At 38.4% G+C, this 24,202-nt stretch overlaps 1 protein-coding gene across 1 annotated transcript; it reads right to left on the bottom strand.

The window, feature by feature from the left end:
* Positions 1 to 2,143: 2,143 nt before the first annotated feature.
* On the bottom strand, positions 2,144 to 3,616 carry LOC127130427 (probable carboxylesterase 17). The gene has a single exon (XM_051059437.1). The coding sequence runs from the start codon at positions 3,555 to 3,557 to the stop codon at positions 2,493 to 2,495; it is 1,065 nt and encodes a 354-aa protein (XP_050915394.1). The 5' UTR covers positions 3,558 to 3,616; the 3' UTR covers positions 2,144 to 2,492.
* Between the last annotated feature and the right edge of the window lie 20,586 nt (positions 3,617 to 24,202).

The following is a 24,202-nucleotide window of genomic DNA, read 5'->3' as shown; positions in this document are numbered from 1 at the left end:
AACACCTACAATTCTTCCTCGGCATTGAGGTAGTTCTCTCTTCTCAAGGAATTTCCTTTTTTCAATGAAAATAGGGCCTCAAATTATTGCATGACACATGTCCCCTCACTACAAAACCCCCCTACTCCAATGACAATATCTCATAAGTACACTACCAATGATTCTTCTCCAACTGATCCCACCACTTATAGAAGGCTCATTAGACTGTTAATATTTTTATGCACCAAGAGACCTGACCTAAGCTTTTCAGTTCAACAACTAAGTAAATTCATGTCATCACCTACAACTCTCCACCTATAGGATGTTTATAGAGTCCTTAAATACATCAAGAAATATCCATCTCAAGGATTGTTCTTTTCCTCAACATCTACTCTTCAACTGAAAGCTTTTAGCGATTCAGACTGGGCCTCATGCAGTGAGACAAGGAGATTAATTACAGGATTCTGCAGTTTCTTAGGTGACTCACTCATATATTGAAAATCAAAGAAGAAAATCATAGTTTCTAGATCTCCTTTTGAGGCAGAGTATCGGGTCTTTGCTTCAACTGTGTGTGAGTTACAATGGCTCACATATTTACTACATGACTTCCATGTTGATTTCATCACCCTCATGCTTATGTATTATGACAATCAATCAGCTACACACATTTTTGCAAATGTCACGTTCCATGAAAGGACCAAACATATTGAAATCGACTGCCTAGTCCTTAAATACATCAATAGAGTGCTAGGCTAAATGCTCAAATGTAATATCATACTCAAATTGTATTTACTTAGTCAAAATGAACTTTAACCTAGTTATAATTTACTACAACAAAAGTCTTAGTTTATTCAAGATCAATGTCGTTGTTAAACTTTCTGATATGAAGCACCAACCGGACAAAATGAATCTTCGTTTAAACCACTGTGACATAAGAATGGTGATCAAAGTTGAGTATCATCGTCTACTAGTTGACGATGATGAACATGTTTAATGCACCAGCATGCAATTTTAAAAGGACGAGGATGTGAAAACCATGTTCTTAATACTTTGTCAGTACAATGCCAAGAGATTGACCGAGTTAGATGTTATCATAGTCATATCAATTTCTGCTATCAGTTCAAGTCTAATTTGTCTCATGAAATTTGATGAGACGCGACGTGTTTTGTTGAATTTGATAAAAAAGTAACTAGCTTGATTGATCTATGCTCTTTTTAATTATTCATACCTTTTTTTTTGTTTAACATATAACACATTGAATTTCATCATGTTTAATGAAATATTTATGTACATTTTGTTCGTTCACAAATTAAACAGTTTTAAATTCTAGATTTCAGATGCTTCAAAACACGTCCTGCCTCTAGAATCTAAAGGGCATTTGTCAATTTCAATTACGTTCCAGCTTGAGACAGGGGAGAGGACGGAGGGGGATATTAAACTATATTTTATTAAATGTATTTTCAGTTAATATAGTTATTTAGGTTTAGTTAAGTTTGTTATTTGAGACTCAAGCAACCTATCTTGTATATATACCTTATGTTCATTCAATAGAATGCTAGGCTAAATGCTCAAATGTAATATCATACTCAAATTGTATTTACTTAGTCAAAATGAACTCTAACCTAGTTGTAATTTACTACAACAAAAGTCTTAGTTTATTCAAGATCAATGTCGTTGTTAAACTTTCTGATATGAAGCACCAACCGGACAAAATGAATCTTCGTTTAAACCACTACGACACAAGAATGGTGATCAATGTTGAGTATCATCGTCTACTAGGTGACAATAATGAACATGTTTAATGCACCAACATGCAATTTTAAAACGACGAGAATGTGAAAACCATACTCTTAATACTTTGTCAGGATAATCCCAAGAGATTGATCGAGTTAGATGTTATCATAATCATATCAATTTCTACTATCAGTTCAAGCCTAATTTATCTCATAAAATTTGATGAGACGCGACGTGCTTGGTTGAATTTGATAAAAAAGTAACTAGTTTGATGGATCTATGCTTTTTTAATTATTCATAACTATTTTTTGGTTTAACATATAACACATTGAATTTCATCATGTTTAATGAAATATTTATGTACATTCTGTTTGTTCACAAATTAAACAGTTTTAAATTCTAGATTTCAGATGCTTCAAAACACGTCCTGCCTCTAGAATCTAAAGGTCATTTTGTCAATTTCAAAAGCTGCCTAAAAATTTCAAGGAATAAAAAAGAAAAACTCATTGTCTTATACCAATATGCAACCATACCATACCATCCTTCTTGTCAAGCATCTTTCCTTTAAAAGAAGTCCTTTGACTTATATTCTTTTCTCAAAATAGCCTAAATCCCAACGGCCTACTTATAGGACTACGGTTTATTAAAAGCAGTCTCTAAAGAATAAATATATTAGAAACAAGGACCACCCTATTATTTCTCTGTGTATTCTACTGCATTATTCCATTTATCTATTTTTGTAAGATACAAACAAGTACGAAGAGAGAACAACACATGAGTCATTGATTCAAGAAGTTCTTGATATGAGACACCATTTCTTGTGTCCTAACATGAGAAAGTTGATAATTATGCAACACTTGAAAAGCGTGTCCAACATCTTTGTAAACATAAGTTTCAACTCTTTTCCCAGCTTTAACCAAACAATTTGAAAACTCCAAGTTTCTATCTCGTAGTATATCCAATTCCGAAACACATATCATAATAGAAGGAACCCTCAAATCTCTCATCTTAGATATTCCACTTGTTGCAAGAGGATTACAATATGGATGATCGCGCGAAACCGAAACTCCAATAGGTAGCGATAATCGCCAGTAAGTATCCGAAACCGATAAACTAAGCGCTGAGTTTTGTAGTTGCCGAAGGTTTTTCTCAGAATTCGTCCTTTCTTCTCCTCCAAAAAAAGGTTGAATCAATATAATACCTTTTAAAATTAACGGATTCAGATTCAAACACGATGACATGTTTGAATTTGAATTTGACGCTAAGCGCGTAGCAACAACATTGTAAGCTATATTAGCTCCGGCACTATCACCACATAGAAAAAGAGAAGAAATGTTGCAATGTTTCAACCACCAATTTTGGTTTTTATTATATAACGCTTCGTGTTTGATCCACATGAGAGCATCGAAAGCATCGTCGTAAGCAGAAGGAAGACGATTTTCGGGAGCTAAACGATAATTAACCGAGACAACAACACAATTCGCTTTCGAAGCAAGGTTGATTAAGAATTCATGGTAACAAATCCATGAAGCAGAACCAACACAAAATCCACCACCGTGGAAATAAACAAGCAAAGGAAGCTTGTTATTGTCATTATGAGAGGTTGATGTTGGGAGATAGACACGTGTCCATAAATTAGTTTGTTTGTTGATTGTAATGTCTCTTGAAATGACACCATTCTGTGGTGCAAAATTGCATGAGATGTTGGGAACAATTTGTGGTCTTTCTACATGTCCATCTTTGTGAACTTTTATGAGTCCTTCAATTTCTTCAATGATGAGTCCTTTTTGGTGATGAATGTTGTTTGATTTTTGGTTGTTGTGGTTGAATGAAATGGTAGTCATGATGGGAATTTGAAGTGAAAATGTAAATGAAATATTTTTGGTTGTGATGGCATAATGGGGTGATGGTTTAGTCCTTTTTATAGAGGTTGGAGAATGGAGAAAAGTATAAAGGTCTTATCTTTTCATGATCTTGTGTAAAACAAGTGGTGAAGCTCAATCTCAAGAAAGATTCTAGTTTGAATTTGAGAAATCATAGAATTGACTCTCTTTTATTATGAGCATTTGAGTGAAACTTTTGTCTATATTTCGTTTTGGGCCACACTATATCAAATCCAGTATGGAAATGAACAAGGAATCTTAAATGAATTGTGGAATCTCCATGATAAACATTATTCTTATATGATGGAAGTGAAAGGAACGTTTCTCGTGTTACCTTTTGCATTAGGACTAAAGCATGTGCAACCACTTGCACATTTATAATAATATTAAAGTTCCTTAACCTTTGTTCTGCATGTACAAGAATGAAAATATACAGATGGCTTATCTAAATGGAATAAGAATATCTTAATGCATATGTGTTAGAATTGTAATTCTTTGGGTTGAAGTGGGTTGTTTGACAGAAATAAGGAAGTGTTGAATGGTGATAATTGTCGAAACGTCGAAGTAGTGTATCTGAACAGGAATATCGACTTAAGTCTAATTTTATAGTGTTACCAGAATTATATATTTTGGACTTTGTTTGAGGAGCAAGCAAACCCAAAATCTATTAATAGGAAGTAATCCATATCATTGTAATAGAACACATATTTGCAGTTGTAAAGAATAAAATATTCAGTTTGAGAATAAATAGACACTCTGCAGAAATTTCTTCTTCTTCTTCCTTACTAAAAAATCCTAATTTTCTTTTCTTTTCTAATTCAATTTTGTTTCTTTTCATTATCAATTGTGCAACGAAATCTTGCAAATAAGGTTGGTTGATTCACTCGAGTGAAAAGTGGGAAACAAGAGAATTATTCAATCAGAAAGATTGATTATTGTTCATCATGATTTGGTTCGAAATTCATCAAGTTTTGGTGAATTTCTTGAGGGGAAATTGGTGAATTTCCAATATTTGGTATCTAGAGCCCTGACTGAGTGATTCGTGGGAAGCAAAATACGATGGTGATGAATCATTCGAACGAGTATTTTCCGACGAGTCTCCCAATTCTGAAGAATCAAAATTACGAGAATTGGTGCAAACAGATAAAGATTGTCTTTTGTTATCAATATCGTTGGGATCTTGTGAAGGAGGGAATGACGCCATTTGCAGCAAATGTGAAAGATGAAGAAAAGAATGCACACAAAGAATTGAAGAAGGAAGATTATAAAACTCTATTTATGATCCATCAATGCGTTGATTCGGAAAATTTCAAAAAGGTTAGTGATGTCGAATCAGTGAAAGAAGCATGGGAAATTCTGGAAAAAAATCATTTGGAGACACTAAGAAGGTGAAAGAGGTGAGATTGCAAACTCAAAAAAGAACGTATGAATTGCTTCAGATGGAAGACAATGAAAGCATAACTGATTTTTCACTAGGGTTACAAAACTGGTGAATCAAATTAAGAAATGTGGAGAAGTGTTGACATAAAGATAAGTTGTTGCAAAGATCTTGAGGTCATTGACTCCAAAGTTCGACCACGCGGTAATAACGATAGATAAGTTGAAAGATTTGTCAATATTGATAAAAGAAGAGCTTTAAGGGACGCTTGAATCTCACGAACAAAGAATGATTAAAAGAGCTACAGGCAAGTCGAAGAGTGATGTGGCTTTGCATACGCAATCATCAAGAGAAAAGAAAGACAAAGGGAAGTGGTTTGACAACAAAGGTAAAAAAGGCTAGAATAATTTGACTGGTCGAAATCAACAATAAGGAGGCTGGTCGAATAAGAGAAAACCCTCATACCAAAGAAACCAAATAGGTGGTATTGCAGGTAGAGGAAAAGGCGATGGTCGAAAACCTAACAAAAGTCACATTCAGTGTTTCAACTATCAGAAGTATGGTCACCACTCTAGTGATTGTCCTAAAAAATAAAAGAATCAAGATAATGATACAAAGTTTGTAAAATATGAAGAAGAAGAGATCTTGTTGATGGTCACAACAAGAGATGAAGAAAGATTCCATGACCAATGATACTTGACTCATGATGCTCATCACACATGACTGATAGGAAAGATTGGTTTGTCAACATGAACCCCTCAATAAAGAACATGGTAAAATTTCCAAATGACAATACTCTAGCAGGTGAAGGTATTTGTGATGTTCTGATTATGAGAAAAGATGGCAAAAGGTCAGTAATTTTCAATGTACTATACATACAAGACATGAAAAGCAATTTGCTCAGCATAAGGAAGTTGGTTGAAAAGAACTACAAAGTGTCGATCAAAGACAAAATGATGAGAGTTCTCGACTCAGGTGGAAGGTTAATCTTGAAGGCTCCAATGTCTAAGAATAAAACCTTCAAGATTGAACTTAATATGATGGAGCACAAGAGTCTTGCAACTATAGTTAGCAGGAATTAATGGATATGGCACTATAGACTTGACCATCTCAATTTCAAAGACATAAGAGATCTGAAGAGAAGAAATATGGTTTCGGGGTTACCAGAAATCAACATTCCAAATGAAGTGTGTAAGGAATGTGTGCAAGAAAAACAACACAAGAACAACTTCAGCAAGGATGCAGGAAGCAAGTCGAAGGAAATCCTTGAAGTCATATACTCTGATGTGTGTGGAGTTATCCAGGTGGGTTTGATTGAAGGTAACATCTACTTTGTCGCATTCATAGATGATTTCATTCGAAAACTATGGACTTACCTGATCAAGAAGAAAACTGAAGTGATCGAGGTATTTTCCAAGTTTAAATATATGGTCGAAAGACAAAGTGGTCGAAATAAAAGATTTTGCATGAGATGGTGCCACCCTACACTCCGCAAAAGAATGGAACTGCAGAAAGAAAGAATATAACCATCATGACAATGGTGAGAAGTATGTTAAAAGGGAAGCATCTACCCAAATAATTATGGAGAGAAGTTGTGTCGACAACGACATATATTCTGAACATATATCCTGCGAATTACGTCAAAATAATGTTGGTTTAGTGTCAAGCCTAACTTGATTCATCGGAAAGTATTTGGATCTATAACACATGGACATGTGCCAGATCATTTGAGAAGAAAACTTGATGGAAAGTACAGTCAGATGATCCTAATAGGATATCATTTGACTGGAGGTTACAAGTTGTTCGACCCAGTGAACAAGAAAGTAATGATCATTAGAGACGTGATCATAGATGAGCTTAAGGAATAGGATTGGACTGAAAATGTCAAGAAGGATTCAGTGAGAATCCTATATGAAGAACCAACAAGTGAAATCAAAACAGAATTTCGACAAGAGGAAGCCAGAGGTCAAACAAGCACAAGCAGGCCTCAAAGGATAAGAAACATGCCTGCAAGGTTGCAAAAATGTGTGATTTCATCAGATGATGTGGTCGATGATGAAGGTGAAATGGTACATTATGATTTCCATGAAGATGTAGAACCAGTCAATGCAATTGAAGCATTGAAGGATTCAAAGTGGGTGAAAGCAATGAATAAGGAACTAGAGTCCATAGAAGTCAGCAACACATGATCACTTGTCGAATTGCCTTAAGGCTAGAAGGCAATATATGTGAAATGTGTATATAAGGTGAAGTTGAATCCCAAAGGTGAAGTAACTCGACACAAGGCAAGACTTGTGGCAAAAGTATTTCTTCCGAAGGAAGGAATCGACTTCGATGAAGTTTTTGCACCTGTTTCTAGGATCGACTTCAACTAAGGTATTTGAAAGGAACTCTCGGCTATGGAATTTTGTTTCCTGTAGCTGATGAAGGGAAAAATGCAAGTTAGTAGGATACATCGACTCAAGTTGGTGTAGAGATGTTGAGGATAGAAAATCCACAGTTTGTTATGTGTTTATGCTAGGTGGTGCACTAGTTGCTTGAAGTTCAAGAAAGGAACCAGTAGTAACACTGTCGTCGTGTGAAGCTGAATACATATTTGTTTCTCGCTGTACATGTCAGGTAACTTGGAAGGTGAGTTTGGTTGAAGAGATTACAAGGAAGAATCATGGAATGATTAACATGTAGATCGATAACATGTCCACTATCAATATGGAAAAGAACCCAATAGCGTATGGACAAAGTAGCAAAAGTGAAGCTGAACTTGAAAAACTGCAGAACTAAGAATCAGATTGCAGATATTATGACAAAAAGAGTGCAAGTCGAAGTGCTTAAGAATTTAAGGTCTATGATGAATATAAATGGATTAAACACAATGAATTAGGTGGTGTGTTGAATTTTAATTCCTTGTGTCGAAGGAGGTTGCTCGATAGAAGCAATGAAGTGTCGAATTATGATAGCTGTCAAAACGTAGAAGTAATGTACCTCGACAGGAATTTTTACTTAGGTCTAATTTTATAGTGTTAGAAGAATTAGGTATTTTAGGCTTTGCTTGATGAGCAAGCAAACCCAAAATATATAAATAGGGATTAACCCATATCATTGTAATATAACACATACTTGCAATTGCAAAGAATAAAATTCTCAATTTTAGAGCAGAAAGAAACTCTGCAGAAATTTCTTTTTCTTCTTCCTTACTCGAAACCCCTAATTTTATTTTCTTCTCCAATTCAATTTTGTTTCTTTTTATTATAAATTATGCAATAAAATCTTGCAATCAAGGTTTTTTGATTCATTCGAGTAAATAGTGAAGATCAAGAGGAGTATTCAGTCAAAAAGATTGATTCTTGTTCATCAAGATTTGGTTCGGAATTCATCAAGTTTTGGTGAATTTTTTAGGGGAAATTAGAGAATTTCCAACAATATGTGGGAGGAGATAATTTATAATTTGATAAATATACTTGCTAAAATGTATATCTCGTGATCTTGCCAACAATGTACATGAAGCGTCTCAGTACAATCAATATGTTACTAAGTGATGCTTTTTCTTAGTACTCTTCTAGTGTATTTATATTTATACCTCCCTACCTATTCTTTCATAGTTTTAACAGTTATGAATGTTACCTCATTATGAATATGTAATAGTCTTGTGCTTTTGTCTAAGTATTGATCATCACGCCTTTGATGCATGACTCACAACTGAGTCAACTTTCTGCTTCTGAGTCATTTCGCCTTCCAAGCTATTTGATCTCGTCCACACATCGCCCTACAGGGAGAATGTAACACCCTTCTACCCAAACGACATATTTAAATTATTTATCAGAGTACAACATGTAGAAGAGTTTACATTTCATAACACATAACAATTATCATATCACAATATAAAATTTATTTTTCATTTTAATAAAACTTCGCAGCGGACAACACACAATTATTATAATTCATCATTTAACAATTCATAAAATGTTTCAACATTTATCTCAACAAAAGATCTCAACATGTTAACCATCATGAACAACGGAAATAATAACATAATATCTATCGAATCCCATAACCCCGGTGTCACATGACCAGAGCATTTGACTCGACTCTGTAGAATAACTCTACACTTATTCTTCAACCTCAACACTAGCTACTCCTCTTTATCTGCACATTGTTCATCATGGATGAACATAAACACATACAGAAGGGGTGAGAATTACATTATTAAACAATAATATAACGACAGAATATAATATAATTATATTGCACACATGTCAACACAGTTCATCATAATCATCATTATAATCAACAAACTCATGAACATCAACAAAACAACACATCAATTGCAATGCACACACCCATGCATGACTCAACACGACTCGGTATACCCATTTTGTGACCACTACAGGATCACCACTCCCAGATTCATCACCATAGAATCCGAGTTCCCCGTAAGGAACCAAGCCTCTCAACAAGCCCGGAGTCAACAACATCATTGGAACTCAGTCCGTTCATCACTAGGCATCTGCCTTTCATGAATGCATGCACATCAAACATGCATAATAATCATCATAGCAACAACAACATCATATAGTCATGTTATCATCATCATTAATAACATGATATACAACTCAACAAAACAACAACAACATTTCATCGATTTCACATCATTACATAACACATTTATTATTAAACATGTACATTCAACATGTAATCATCATAAACACCTCATACACCATCATATAATCACTATTAATTGTTATAATACAATTACAGCGACCTACTAAGAGTCTCGCAACTCAACGTACTCCAAACTCATTAACATCAGATTCTGGATTTATCAGTTCGCGCCGCCAACATAGGTTCGCGTCGCGAATCATCAATTTCGCTTCAGTTCGCGCCGCGAACGAAGGATCGCGTCGCGAACAGTGAATTACAGAACTCCTCTGAATCCTGCTCAGTTCGCGCCGCGAACTGAGCTTCGCGCCGCGAACGCGCGCGAACAGAACTCCCCTGCTACGAAAACCAGCGCAGCTTTGCCTCTTTGCTCGCTATAACTCACACCACACGGCTAACAATCCAAAATCAACATTCAACAGTTATATATACACAACATACTTCGATTACAATACATATAACGTCACAAAACTCACAGATCGGACAATTTCCCTCAAAAACCCCAACTTTCCCAATCTCCCTAAAATTCCCAAAATCTATCAACGATCCAACAGATATCGCGAAATTGCTCGCATATTAACGTTTAATAAGATTCAGACCCCTTACCTCTTTGGATTGAAGGAAACTCTGAGCACTCTTTGGCCTTTTCCTCTTCCTTCCCTTTCTCTTCTGCAGTTCTTTCTCTTTTTCTGACTCTGAAGCAAAACACGTGAAAACCAACTGAGTTCTCCTTTTGGCCTCTTATATCCAATTCCACCTTTACCCTTCCACTCTTCATATTCCATTTATTTTATTTATTTAATTATTATTAAAATAAATAACATCTATAATAATAATAATAATTCCCAAAATTTCAACTTTATTTAATTAAATTAATAACATAATATTAACTTAATTAAATAATTCTCTTATTTTAAATCGGGGTGTTACAACTCTCCCCCACTTTAGAAGTTTTCGTCCTCGAAAACATACCTCAAGTAAATAGAGCCGGATACGACTCCTTCATCTGATCTTCACGCTCCCAAGTCAAGCTCTCACCAGCTGGACCTCCCCAAACAACTTTCACTAGAGCAATCTTCTTACCTCTCAGGGTCTTCTCTTCTCGGTCATCTATCCGAATTGGCAACACCTCAACGGTCAAATTATCCCTCACCTGGATATCATCCAACTGAACAACATGCGAAGGATCCGCAATATATTTTCTCAACTGAGATACATGAAACACATCATGCAGATTAGAAAGCGACGGCGGTAAAGCTATCCGATACGCCACTTCCCCAACCCTCTTCAAAATCTGATACGGACCCACAAACCTCGGAGTAAGCTTTCTAGACTTTAAAGCTCTACCCACACCTGTCGTCGGAGTAACTCTCAAGAACACATGATCTCCCTCTTGGAATTCCAGTGCCTTTCTCCTCTTATCATGATAACTCTTCTGACGACTCTGAGAAATCTTCATCTTCTCCTGAATCATCTTAACCTTTTCAGTCGTCTGCTGCACAATCTCAGGTCCGAGTACAACACTCTCACCTGATTCATACCAACACAATGGAGTTCTACATCTCTTACCATACAATGCTTCGTATGGAGCCATACCGATACTAGCATGAAAACTGTTATTATAAGTAAACTCCACCAACGGCAAATAACTATCCCAAGAACCACTCTGCTCCAACACACAAGCTCTCAACAAATCCTCCAAGGATTGGATAGTTCTTTCAGTCTGACCGTCAGTCTGAGGATGATAAGCTGAACTCAACCTCAACTTAGTCCCCAACGCTTTCTGCAAACTTTCCCAAAATCTAGAAGTAAATCTGGGATCTCTATCAGACACAATACTGGATGGAATACCATGCAGCCTCACTATCTCCTCAATATACAACTCTGCCAACTTCTCTAAAGAGTGATTAATCTTCATCGGCAAGAAATGCGCCGACTTAGTCAATCGATCCACAATCACCCAAATAGAATCATTACCTTTCACCGTCCTCGGCAATCCCGTCACAAAATCCATGGAAATGCTATCCCACTTCCATTCAGGAATCTTCAAAGGTTGCATCATACCTGTCGGTTTCTGATGTTCAATCTTTGACTTCTGACAAGTCAAACATGCATACACAAACTTAGCAACATCTCTTTTCATACCAGCCCACCAAAACAACTTCTTCAAATCTTGATACATTTTAGTCGCACCTGGATGGATACTCAATCCACTCCTATGGCCTTCTTCAAGAATACTCTTTTTCAATTCAGACAACTCAGGAACACAAACTCTACCTTTAAATCGCAGGATGCCATTCCCATCAATCTCAAAATTACCACCATTACCCTGGTTAACCATAGTAATATGATCAACTAGAGCGACATCAACTTGCTGACCATTCCGAATATCCTCCAGAATTCCACTAGTCAACTTCAGCATACCCAACTTTACACTATCAGCGGAAACTTCACAACCCAAACTCATATCACGGAACTGTTCAATTAACTCAAGCTCCCGAACCATCATCATAGACATATGTAGAGACTTTCTACTCAGCGCATCTGCAACTACATTAGCCTTACCGGAATGATAACTCAATTCAAAGTCAAAATCCTTCAGTAATTCTAACCACCTTCTCTGCCTCATATTTAACTCTTTCTGATCAAACAGATACTTCAGACTCTTGTGATCACTGAACACTTCGAATCTGGAATCATACAGATAATGCCTCCACATTTTCAACACAAATACAACAGCTGCAAGTTCTAGATCATGCGTAGGATAATTCCTCTCATGAACTTTCAACTGTCTAGAAGCATAAGCTACAACCTTACCATCCTGCATCAAAACACCACCAAGACCCATCAAAGAAGCATCACAATAAACAACGAAGGACTCACCAGGATTAGGTAAGATCAACACTGGAGCACTAGTCAACCGCCTCTTCAACTCAACAAAACTCGCTTCACAAGCTGCATCCCACACATACACTTGACCCTTCTTAGTCAACTGCGTCAACGGCAATGCCAACTTAGAGAAGCCCTCAATAAATCTGCGATAATAACCAGCTAACCCCAGAAAACTGCGTATCTCAGTAGCAGACTTCGGAGTCTCCCACTGTAATACAGCATCAACTTTAGCAGGATCGACAGAAATCCCACCACTCGAAATCACATGGCCAAGGAAACTCACTTCCTTCAACCAGAACTCACATTTAGATAACTTGGCATATAACTTCTTTTCTCTTAACACCTGCAAAACAATTCTCAGATGTCCTGCATGCTCTTCTTCCGTCTTAGAATATATCAATATATCATCTATGAACACCACAACAAAATTATCAAGGTACGGATGAAATATACGATTCATATATTCCATAAACACACCTGGAGCATTAGACACACCGAACGGCATCACAGTGTATTCATAATGACCATACCTCGTACGGAAAGCAGTCTTCGCAATATCATCTGACTTCACTCGAATCTGATGATAACCCGACCTCAAATCAATCTTACTGAAAACATGAGCTCCAACCAACTGGTCCATCAAATCATCAATCCTCGGCAATGGATACCGATTCTTGATAGTCACCTTATTCAACTGCCGATAATCGACACACAACCTCATCGTACCTTCTTTCTTCTTCACTAACAATACTGGTGCACCCCAAGGAGAAACACTTGGACGCACAAACTTCTTCTCAAGCAATTCTTCAAGTTGCTTCTTCAATTCAACCAATTCAGTTGCCGACATTCTATAAGGAGACATCGACACTGGACTCGTACCTGGTACTAAGTCAATGGCAAATTCGACTTCACGTTCTGGAGGTAAATCACTTACATCCTCCGGAAACACATCCTGAAATTCACAGACAACAGGCAATTCTACACTCACCACTTTCTCATCCGCTTGCAGAGACGCAAATAAAGCGAATATCTGAGCTTCATCTTTCACAAAATTCCCCACCTGCCTAGCAGATAGAAATCTTGCCTCATCATTCTCACTAACTGCAGGAAACCACACCGTCTTCCTATAACAGTTGATAAACACACCATAGGATTCTAGCCAATTCATTCCCAGAATAATATCAATTTGGTGCAAGGGTAAGCACACCAAATCAACCACGAACTCTCTCTCAAAGATCGTCAAACGACACCCTCGACAGACAACGGAAGTCTGCACAGAACCATTAGCAGGAGTATCTATCACCATACTTCCGCCTAAGGATGACACAATCACACCAATCCTGGTCGCACACTCATACGAAATAAAAGAATGCGTAGCACCAGTGTCAACAATAGCAAGCAATTCAACATTATTAATCAAGCAAGTACCTTTAATCAGATTATCTTCTTTAGGAGCTTCAGCCCCACTCAGAGCAAACACCCTACCAGTAGTATGAGCTGCAGTAGCCGCTTTCTTCGGTTTCGAGCACTGCGAACTGATATGGCCTTTCTCGCCACAATTAAAACATGTCGGACCAGCATCCTTACATTCAGTAACTCTATGACCAGTCTGACCGCATCGGAAACATCTCAGCACTCTCTTGGTACAGCTATCGGCACGGTGGCCTGGCTCGCCACACTTGAAACACTTACCAGCTATGGGAGATCCTCCCCCACTTGGCTTCTTCTCATCTATCACTTTCTGCTTACCTTTACCATTCGGAGATGCATAAGGACTACCACGATCCTTACTCTTCTTCTCACTAAGACTCTTGTAATGAGCTGTCCTCGCCTTGCTATCTTCATCAAATATCCTGCACTTATTAACCAGTGTAGGGAACCTACGAATCTCCTGGTAACCAATGCCTTGTTTGATCTCGGGACGCAACCCGTTCTCAAACTTGACACACTTGGATTCCTCAGCATCAGCATTGTTATAATGAGGACAATACTGCACCAGCTCCTCAAACTTCGAAGCGTAATCAGCAACAGACATGTTACCCTGCTTCAGTCCTAGAAATTCCATCTCCTTCTTACATCGCACATCAGCAGGAAAATATTTCTCCAGAAAGGCCGTCTTGAACCTTACCCAGGTCATCTCCGTACCTGGTACTTCAATTCTCTGGCGAGTGTTATCCCACCAGTTTTCAGCCTCTTCAGATAACATATGCGTACCAAACTGCACCTTCTGTGCTTCAGTACACGTCATCACCCGGAAAATCTTCTCAATTTCCTTCAGCCAAATCTGAGCACCATCTGGATCATAGCGCCCTTTGAATGTAGGAGGGTTATTCTTCAGAAACCTTCCCAAATTCCTAAACTCGTCGACCGGCGGATTCTGCTGCGCCTGCATAGCCTGCGCCATAGCAGTCAAAGCCTCAGCAATCGCACGGTCATTCTCTCCAGCCATACTCTGCACAACACAACTACAACCGTTAAATATCGACAGTGTCATCTACACTAATCGACCAACAGGGAAACATCACATTATGACTCGACTGGACTGACCAGGCTCTGATACCACTAATGTAACACCCTTCTACCCAAACGACATATTTAAATTATTTATCAGAGTACAACATGTAGAAGAGTTTACATTTCATAACACATAACAATTATCATATCACAATATAAAATTTATTTTTCATTTTAATAAAACTTCGCAGCGGACAACACACAATTATTATAATTCATCATTTAACAATTCATAAAATGTTTCAACATTTATCTCAACAAAAGATCTCAACATGTTAACCATCATGAACAACGGAAATAATAACATAATATCTATCGAATCCCATAACCCCGGTGTCACATGACCAGAGCATTTGACTCGACTCTGTAGAATAACTCTACACTTATTCTTCAACCTCAACACTAGCTACTCCTCTTTATCTGCACATTGTTCATCATGGATGAACATAAACACATACAGAAGGGGTGAGAATTACATTATTAAACAATAATATAACGACAGAATATAATATAATTATATTGCACACATGTCAACACAGTTCATCATAATCATCATTATAATCAACAAACTCATGAACATCAACAAAACAACACATCAATTGCAATGCACACACCCATGCATGACTCAACACGACTCGGTATACCCATTTTGTGACCACTACAGGATCACCACTCCCAGATTCATCACCATAGAATCCGAGTTCCCCGTAAGGAACCAAGCCTCTCAACAAGCCCGGAGTCAACAACATCATTGGAACTCAGTCCGTTCATCACTAGGCATCTGCCTTTCATGAATGCATGCACATCAAACATGCATAATAATCATCATAGCAACAACAACATCATATAGTCATGTTATCATCATCATTAATAACATGATATACAACTCAACAAAACAACAACAACATTTCATCGATTTCACATCATTACATAACACATTTATTATTAAACATGTACATTCAACATGTAATCATCATAAACACCTCATACACCATCATATAATCACTATTAATTGTTATAATACAATTACAGCGACCTACTAAGAGTCTCGCAACTCAACGTACTCCAAACTCATTAACATCAGATTCTGGATTTATCAGTTCGCGCCGCCAACATAGGTTCGCGTCGCGAATCATCAATTTCGCTTCAGTTCGCGCCGCGAACGAAGGATCGCGTCGCGAACAGTGAATTACAGAACTCCTCTGAATCCTGCTCAGTTCGCGCCGCGAACTGAGCTTCGCGCCGCGAACGCGCGCGAACAGAACTCCCCTGCTACGAAAACCAGCGCAGCTTTGCCTCTTTGCTCGCTATAACTCACACCACACGGCTAACAATCCAAAATCAACATTCAACAGTTATATATACACAACATACTTCGATTACAATACATATAACGTCACAAAACTCACAGATCGGACAATTTCCCTCAAAAACCCCAACTTTCCCAATCTCCCTAAAATTCCCAAAATCTATCAACGATCCAACAGATATCGCGAAATTGCTCGCATATTAACGTTTAATAAGATTCAGACCCCTTACCTCTTTGGATTGAAGGAAACTCTGAGCACTCTTTGGCCTTTTCCTCTTCCTTCCCTTTCTCTTCTGCAGTTCTTTCTCTTTTTCTGACTCTGAAGCAAAACACGTGAAAACCAACTGAGTTCTCCTTTTGGCCTCTTATATCCAATTCCACCTTTACCCTTCCACTCTTCATATTCCATTTATTTTATTTATTTAATTATTATTAAAATAAATAACATCTATAATAATAATAATAATTCCCAAAATTTCAACTTTATTTAATTAAATTAATAACATAATATTAACTTAATTAAATAATTCTCTTATTTTAAATCGGGGTGTTACAGAGAACGTATCAAAGTGGGCTCACCTTACCAATGTTAGTTAAGGTTATATTCTAGGATTAGGCATACTTTAGCCCCACTTCACATAGGTAATTTAATGTTAAGTGTACCCGGGCCCTTACAAATATGGCGATACACAATCTCTCAAGTGATTAAGTACAAAGCGCGGCGGTTCATCAATCTTATAATTTTAGGTGACTTGCCTATTTATATACATACTGTAACACCCCTTTTTCTACACTAAATTATTTAGCATATAATCAGAGTAATTAAGCACGCATATAAAGAAAAGGGCGTCACATCGACGTTTTCGAAACTTAAAACTTTCAAAACCAACAATACACCTGGTCATTCAAAATAACACCTTTTTACTCATCATGAATATTCAAGCAATATGCGTTCGCAGCGGAAAATAAAGAATACTCATGTATTTCATAATATGATCCATGTCCCATACCATGATCATCTTCGAATAGAATAAAACAATTAATGACATAAAGCATATCAAAACAAGATACGAGTTCAATACCACTCATCTACCCAGTGTTACTTGACCTGAGCAATGACTCATTACCTAATTTCAAACTAAATACAGAAACTCTCCAGCTATTCTTGAGCGAGCTACCGTCCACCTACTCCAGCAATACTACTCTGTAGTATCTGCACGATACCCATGTAAAGGTAACATTCAAACAGAAAGGGTGAGAATTCCAAATCATTATGAATATAGCATAATAAGGCATAATGAATTAAAACACAATTTAAGAATTCATCACACTTGGTATAATCACGTCAATAATATTAACCAACAATCATCTCACATATTTCAAACGTACATCTCAACCACATCAATACATGCATTCAATGACCACATAATTATAGACGACTCTATGCAAGACAATGTGACTCTATGCATGTGGTACCTCAATGTGAACTCAAAGTTTCACCGCTTTCCGATTCAATATCTAGAATCCAAGCCACGCTTTCGATCCGGACAAGACCAAAGCCCTACGTCTGTTTCCAATGAAGGATCACCGCTTAAAACTACGCCTAATCCCAATTAAGGATTAACGTCTGCTACGTCTGTTTCCAATGAAGGATCACCGCTTAATACTACGCCTGATTCCAATTAAGAATCAACGTCTGCTCATGTGAACCCACAGTTTCACCACTTCCACAATGAAGTCAACCATGCTATGAATGAATGCACACATACCAACACATATGCAATTAAGATCTATACCATCTTAACATTCCACATACCACCATAACTCACAATTGGTACATATACACATTCATCACCATACATCATCTATGATTACATATACACATCCATAACCAGAAATCATTCACAATCCAATAATGGTATACATACACATTCATACAATATTTTATTTTCATCATGATAAAATTCATGGCATTTATAAATCACATAATATTTTATAACATGGAACAATAATAATAATCCTTTACGTTATCTTTAGTCATGTTATTTCACAATCAAACATATCAACCATGTTTAACACCCATCAAAATAAAATTCATAGAATTTGTAAGACGCATAATACACTATAATATGATATCATAATAATAGCCTTTTTCATTATCTTACCAATGCATCCTTCCGCATTCAAAACGGAGCTATAATGCCCAATTAATTCATTAATCTATCTTAATCAAGATTTAGATTAATATTTATTCATTGCATAAGTATTCAACAACAACCTCTCTAGCCTAGTGGTAAGGCATGTACAGATTCAGGGAGGTCCTGGGTTTAAACTCCACTGGTGACAAATTCTGTACAGACAGAAAATTAAATAGGCCCAATAATACCTAATATTTAAATACCCCTATTTAAATTCAAATAATTAACCACTCACTATGCTCGTACAGACAAACCCTTAATATAATCGATATTTGAATAACTGATGTCTTTCTTTGGCGTTCTTCTTGTGCATTTATAGTTTTGGTAGTTATGGATATCATCTAGTTATGGTCATTTAAAATTGTTGCCATTTAACTGACCGTGTAACAATTATTCTTCCTTTGACGCATGACTCACAACTGAGTCAACTTCGTATATCCAAGTTGAGTTGGTTTTATAGCTAGGGTTGATTTTTGAGTCCTTGTTGTTGGTGCATGTACACCTCAATGTTTCAGTAACTTGGCATAAAAGGTTTTTCTAGATTTGAGTGGTAGTACTCAACATTGATTATTGAATTTTAATCTCCAATCACAGGTTGTGTAATTGAGAAGAACGTGAGTAGGTTCGCATATTTGGGGGAGACTCTAAATAGAAGTCACTAGGTAGTGCTAGGAAGAGGCATTGAATAACATAGGTTTTGTTGTTGCTTGTAAGACTAATGGTACTAATCTATTAATAGTAAATTTTCTTTATTGGGTTATGGACTCAACCCCCTAGACGTAGGTGTAGTTTCACCGAACTGGGTAAGCAACTATCATGTTATTTACTGCTTTTATGCTTCATCATCTAGTATTTTTCATTGTAGTGTTTCTAGTTTAACTTGTAAAACTAGTTGTCTAAGACATAATGTTCGACATGTATCCCATGAGGAACAAAATTTCAGTTTGCATTAGAGCAGGCACCCTAGCCTGTTTGATGAGCTTCGGGGAAGATAAATTATGCTCAAATAGACACAATGAAAGACAAGAGATCTGTCAACAAACCACTGTCGCAACCTGAAAAAATACAGTGCGAAAAAAAACAACCGGCGAAGAAAAAAGACAGGAGAGTCGCCACCGTGCGTTATTTATCCCAAAGGAGGGAAAGGAAACGCTCGAAGTAAACCTGAAAATAGGAAAGAAAAAGACAAGGTCTCGCAACCAAATCTTGGGTTCGGGAGTCGGTTATGCGAAGGGAAGGTATTAGCACCCCTACGCATCCGTAGTACTCTACGGGATCCACTTATGCGGTTTCTGTTTAAAGGGTATGGTTTTGCCTAATGTGCTATTTACTAAAAAGGTTAAGAGAAATGACTCGCGCGGATGTCGCATCCACTGCATACGTATCTCATCTGAATATGAGAATCAGAGTCTTCGTAGCTCGGCTGACCTATGGGTTGGGGGTAATTGTGCTCGCTAAGACATCGCGTCTTATGCCTACGTATCTCATCTGGAATGAGAATCAGAGCAAGCCGTAGTTCGACTAACTACGGGGTTACGGATTATGTTACGGGGTGAACAACGTTACTACGCAATCTACCGGATGCTCGACCTTTGGAGACTTACTCGCCTGTAGTAGAAGGAGTAAACGTGTTGCTTTGGGTTTTAGGTTTTGTTTGCGTTGTAGGAACGCGCATGCAAAAAGGAAGTCCTAGGCGGAGGAACAGTGCTACCTAAATTGGCATGCAAACGGGAGACTATGCGAAGCCTCGCATCCTATGGGGAAACAATCACATCACACAAAACATATATCTTGAAATAGAAAAAAAATGCCACCAAGGGGCTCAAACATTGCCTCCTATCGAGGTCTTCCAGCTAAGAAACAGTAGAAATAAAAGGGAAGAAGTAAAATACCACACGGATCAAGATCCGAAGTTACAGCAATTAAAGGATAAGCGACCCTGAGATTCTCCCAAGCTGATGCCATCAAAGAAAACCAATCAGTACGGGAAATCGGAATAAACCTCCGGAGGGTATCCCTGCGAGAATATGTGAGCCCTCACAAAAACTCAACAAAAGGGGTTAGGCAAACAGGATGAAATCAAAAGATAACAAGGCCATGGCAACACAAAGAACAGGTTAGAACAAAACGGAATAAAGCAGATACTGTCACATTCGCGACTGCTTCGCCTAGCGAAAGCCTAACGAAGCTTCGCTGCGTGCTCGCCTAGCGAAGCGGCTAGCGAGCACCTGCGGGATTTGGATTTTCCATTGGTACCTGCACGATGTTAAAGATTCCAGATCCTATGGCATTCACCTCATAAACGAAATTGTTAAACAGTCAAGGCATAAATCACATATTCATACACAAATATAACCCTGTGGGCCAAGCCTGAGGTTACCTCATATATTCAGTATTCAACCCGAGGCATAGAGTAATAGGAACAGAGGCATACCTGATGAGAGACCTGTTAAAACTGGAAGGCAAGGCCGGATTGGCGAAGTAACGTTTAGGGTTTGCGCGAGGCGGAATGAACTCCTCAGGGCTGCCCGAAGGTTGCTGCAGAGTAGTTCCTAGGTTTGAAACTCCACGTGAACTCCAAGTCTATTTCTCAGGGAATTTCCAAGTGTCTGAAACCCTACTGAAACTCTTATATTTATAGCTGATTTTCGTGGACTTGTGGGCTTGGAATGAGGGAGACCCAAAATTTGTTATATTTTAATTATTTATTTTAATTTTTTTTTTTTGGAAAAAATGAAGGGTAAATTTTGGGGTATTACAGCTGCCCCTATTCAATCAACTGGAGACCCGAAAAGAAGATAGCGGCGACTTTCGCATTCGAGGTATCAAGGGATTGAATACAATAAAAGCCCAAAAATTTGCACTGAAGTGAAGTGAAGTAACAATGTCTGTCAAAATCGGCAAAGAGGTGGTCTTGAAAGAAGAATCCGTCTGGTACGGTGAAAGTCAGTCTGAATATCGAAAAAAGAATGTTAAATTGGATACCAAAATAAATGGTAACACAGAAATAACCATGGCCTGAATGCCGCTCATCAGTCTGAATACTGAAAATAACTTCGATCTGAACATCGGAAACTTGGCCTGAATGCCACAAGTCGCATCGACCTGAACGTCGGAAACTTCTTCGATCTGAATATCGGAAAATTGGCCTGAATGCCACAAGTCGCATCGACCTGAACGTCGGAAACTTCTTCGATCTGAACATCGGAAAATTGGCCTGAATGCCACTTCGGTCTGGATACCGGAAAACTGGCCTGAATGCCACTTCGATCTGAATATCGGAAAATTGGCCTAAACGCCACTTCGGTCTGGATACCGGAAAACTGGCCTGAATGCCACTTCGGTCTGGATACCGGGAAAACTGGCCTGAATGCCACAAGTTGCATCGACCTGAACGTCGGAAACTTCTTCGATCTGAACATCGGAACACTGGCCTGAATGCCACTTCGGTCTGGATACCGGAAAACTGGCCTGAATGCCACTTCGGTCTAGATACCGGGAAAACTGGCCTGAATGCCACAAGTTGCATCGACCTGAACGTCGGAAACTTCTTCGATCTGAACATCGGAACACTGGCCTAAATGCCACTTCGGTCTGGATACCGGAAAACTTCATGCCTGCCAGCATTGGCAGAAATAGGGAATGATAATAGAGGCGGCGCATGGGCCAATGACACTTGCTGGGGATAACAAAGGTAAGTCATGAACAATCTTCAGTCGGAGTACTGGAAACAACTTCTAGCTTACCACTTGGGATACCGAGAATGTTTTATGCTTACATGCGTATGTTTGAATTTTTCAATGGCGTAATGCTCCATGAAAATGGAAATGCTACGCGATTTGGAAGGATGCAATGCAATATGATTCTACATGCAGGGATGCGAAATGCTGGGTAGAATGCCAAGCCGAGGCAAGGGGATCTGCTGGGGAAATGATCACCATCTTCTGGACCCTGGCAAGGCTGTTGGAGATACACACCACAATGAACTCTGTGGGGAGACGACTAGCCATGCGGTGTTCTGGCCATACCGAGACTCTGATCGGGGAAGGAATGGCATTGGAAGCCTGCTGCTGAGGAAAGCTACAATGGTTCTGGCAACCACGATTTGCGAGAGATGACTCAGCAGGGGGAGCAAACACTGATACGGTACCGAGGTTCTGCTTCAAGGAAAGAAACCATGGATCTGGCATTGGGACTATCGATCTGGCATCGAACTCTAAGGAGCAGCCACTTCTGCTGGAAAGATACAGTCTGACACTGTCAACCCCGTTGGGGATATGTAGTCTGGTACTACCAACTCTACTGGGGAGTGTATGTCTTGAAACAACCGCTTGGGGAAGTACAGTGGTGAAAACCTGCTGGGGATTGAAGAATCCAACGCTCTAATTAGCTCTACAGGGATAAGACACCGAAGTCTGTTGGTGACTTCACTGGGGAAGATATTCACGATCATCTGCAAGGGGATTTTAATGGAATGCCCCGAGGGTATCTGTTCTGAATAGACGATCCAAAGCACTTAAAATTTACAGTAATTTTAAATGTTTATTAAGCATGTACCTGTAAAGCCCTTATGTGTCATGATGCAATGTTTATCAAAAATTCGGACGTCATTTTTGCAAACAAACAGTAAAATGAAAATGAAAACAGAGATATACTGAATAACATGATTTTATTGATTGAACGGCCTCTGAATAGGCATTTACATCAGGAAGCAATCCCTAGAAAGAGGTAATCGCACAAAAGATAAAAACAGAAATTAATCTAATGGCAATGTGAAATGGATTTCTATTGGGTTCCAATTCTGCTATAACTTGCTCGTCTTCAAGATCCTCCAGATAATCAGCCTTCTGAAAGAGTGATTGGACTGTTTCCTATCCTTCAAAAATTTCTAGTCATTGGCACGAGATGAGATTTAGAACTACTCAGAACGCAGTCATTCGCTTAATCCCTAACTTTTGCCTGGATCGCCCTTTTCGGGTTTTCAATCCACCGGGATACCCATTTTTGCCTAAGTTGCCTTTTCAGGTTTTCAACTTACCGGGTGTACGCTATTTTCATTTTTAATCCCTAATTTTTGCCCGAACCTTTTCATTTTCTTGGTTCGTCGGGATGCCCATTTTTGCCTGGACTATTCTTTTTACTGTCCAGCGGGTCTATTTTATGCGAAGTATTTTTTAACTGCGTCTGAGTTCACAGGGGAAGCGAAGTCTTCACCCTCCATAGTTGCAAGCATTAAGGCCCCACCATCAAAAACCTTGGTGACAATATACGGTCCATCATAGTTAGGAGTCCACTTGCCCCTGTGATCTGTCTGAGGAGGAAGGATCCTTTTCAACACTAAATCTCCGACTTGGAAACAACGAGGACGCACCTTCTGATCAAAAGCTCTCTTCATCCGACTCTGATACAACTGCCCATGACAAATGGCTGCCATTCGCTTCTCTTCGATAAGACTCAACTCATTGAACCTTGTCCGAATCCATTCAGCTTCGTCTAACTTGACATCCAACAAGACTCTTAGAGAAGGGATCTCCACTTCAACAGGTAGGACTGCTTCCATACCATACACCAGGGAGTAAGGGGTTGCCCCGGTCGACGTACGTACTGAAGTACGGTACCCATGCAAGGCGAAAGGTAGCATCTCATGCCAATCTCTATA

Source organism: Lathyrus oleraceus, chromosome 3 (assembly GCF_024323335.1).
Source record: "Lathyrus oleraceus cultivar Zhongwan6 chromosome 3, CAAS_Psat_ZW6_1.0, whole genome shotgun sequence".
Lineage (NCBI taxonomy): Eukaryota > Viridiplantae > Streptophyta > Magnoliopsida > Fabales > Fabaceae > Lathyrus > Lathyrus oleraceus.
The sequence above is the reverse complement of the archived record's forward strand: the minus strand, read 5'-3'. Positions and strand labels throughout refer to the sequence as shown.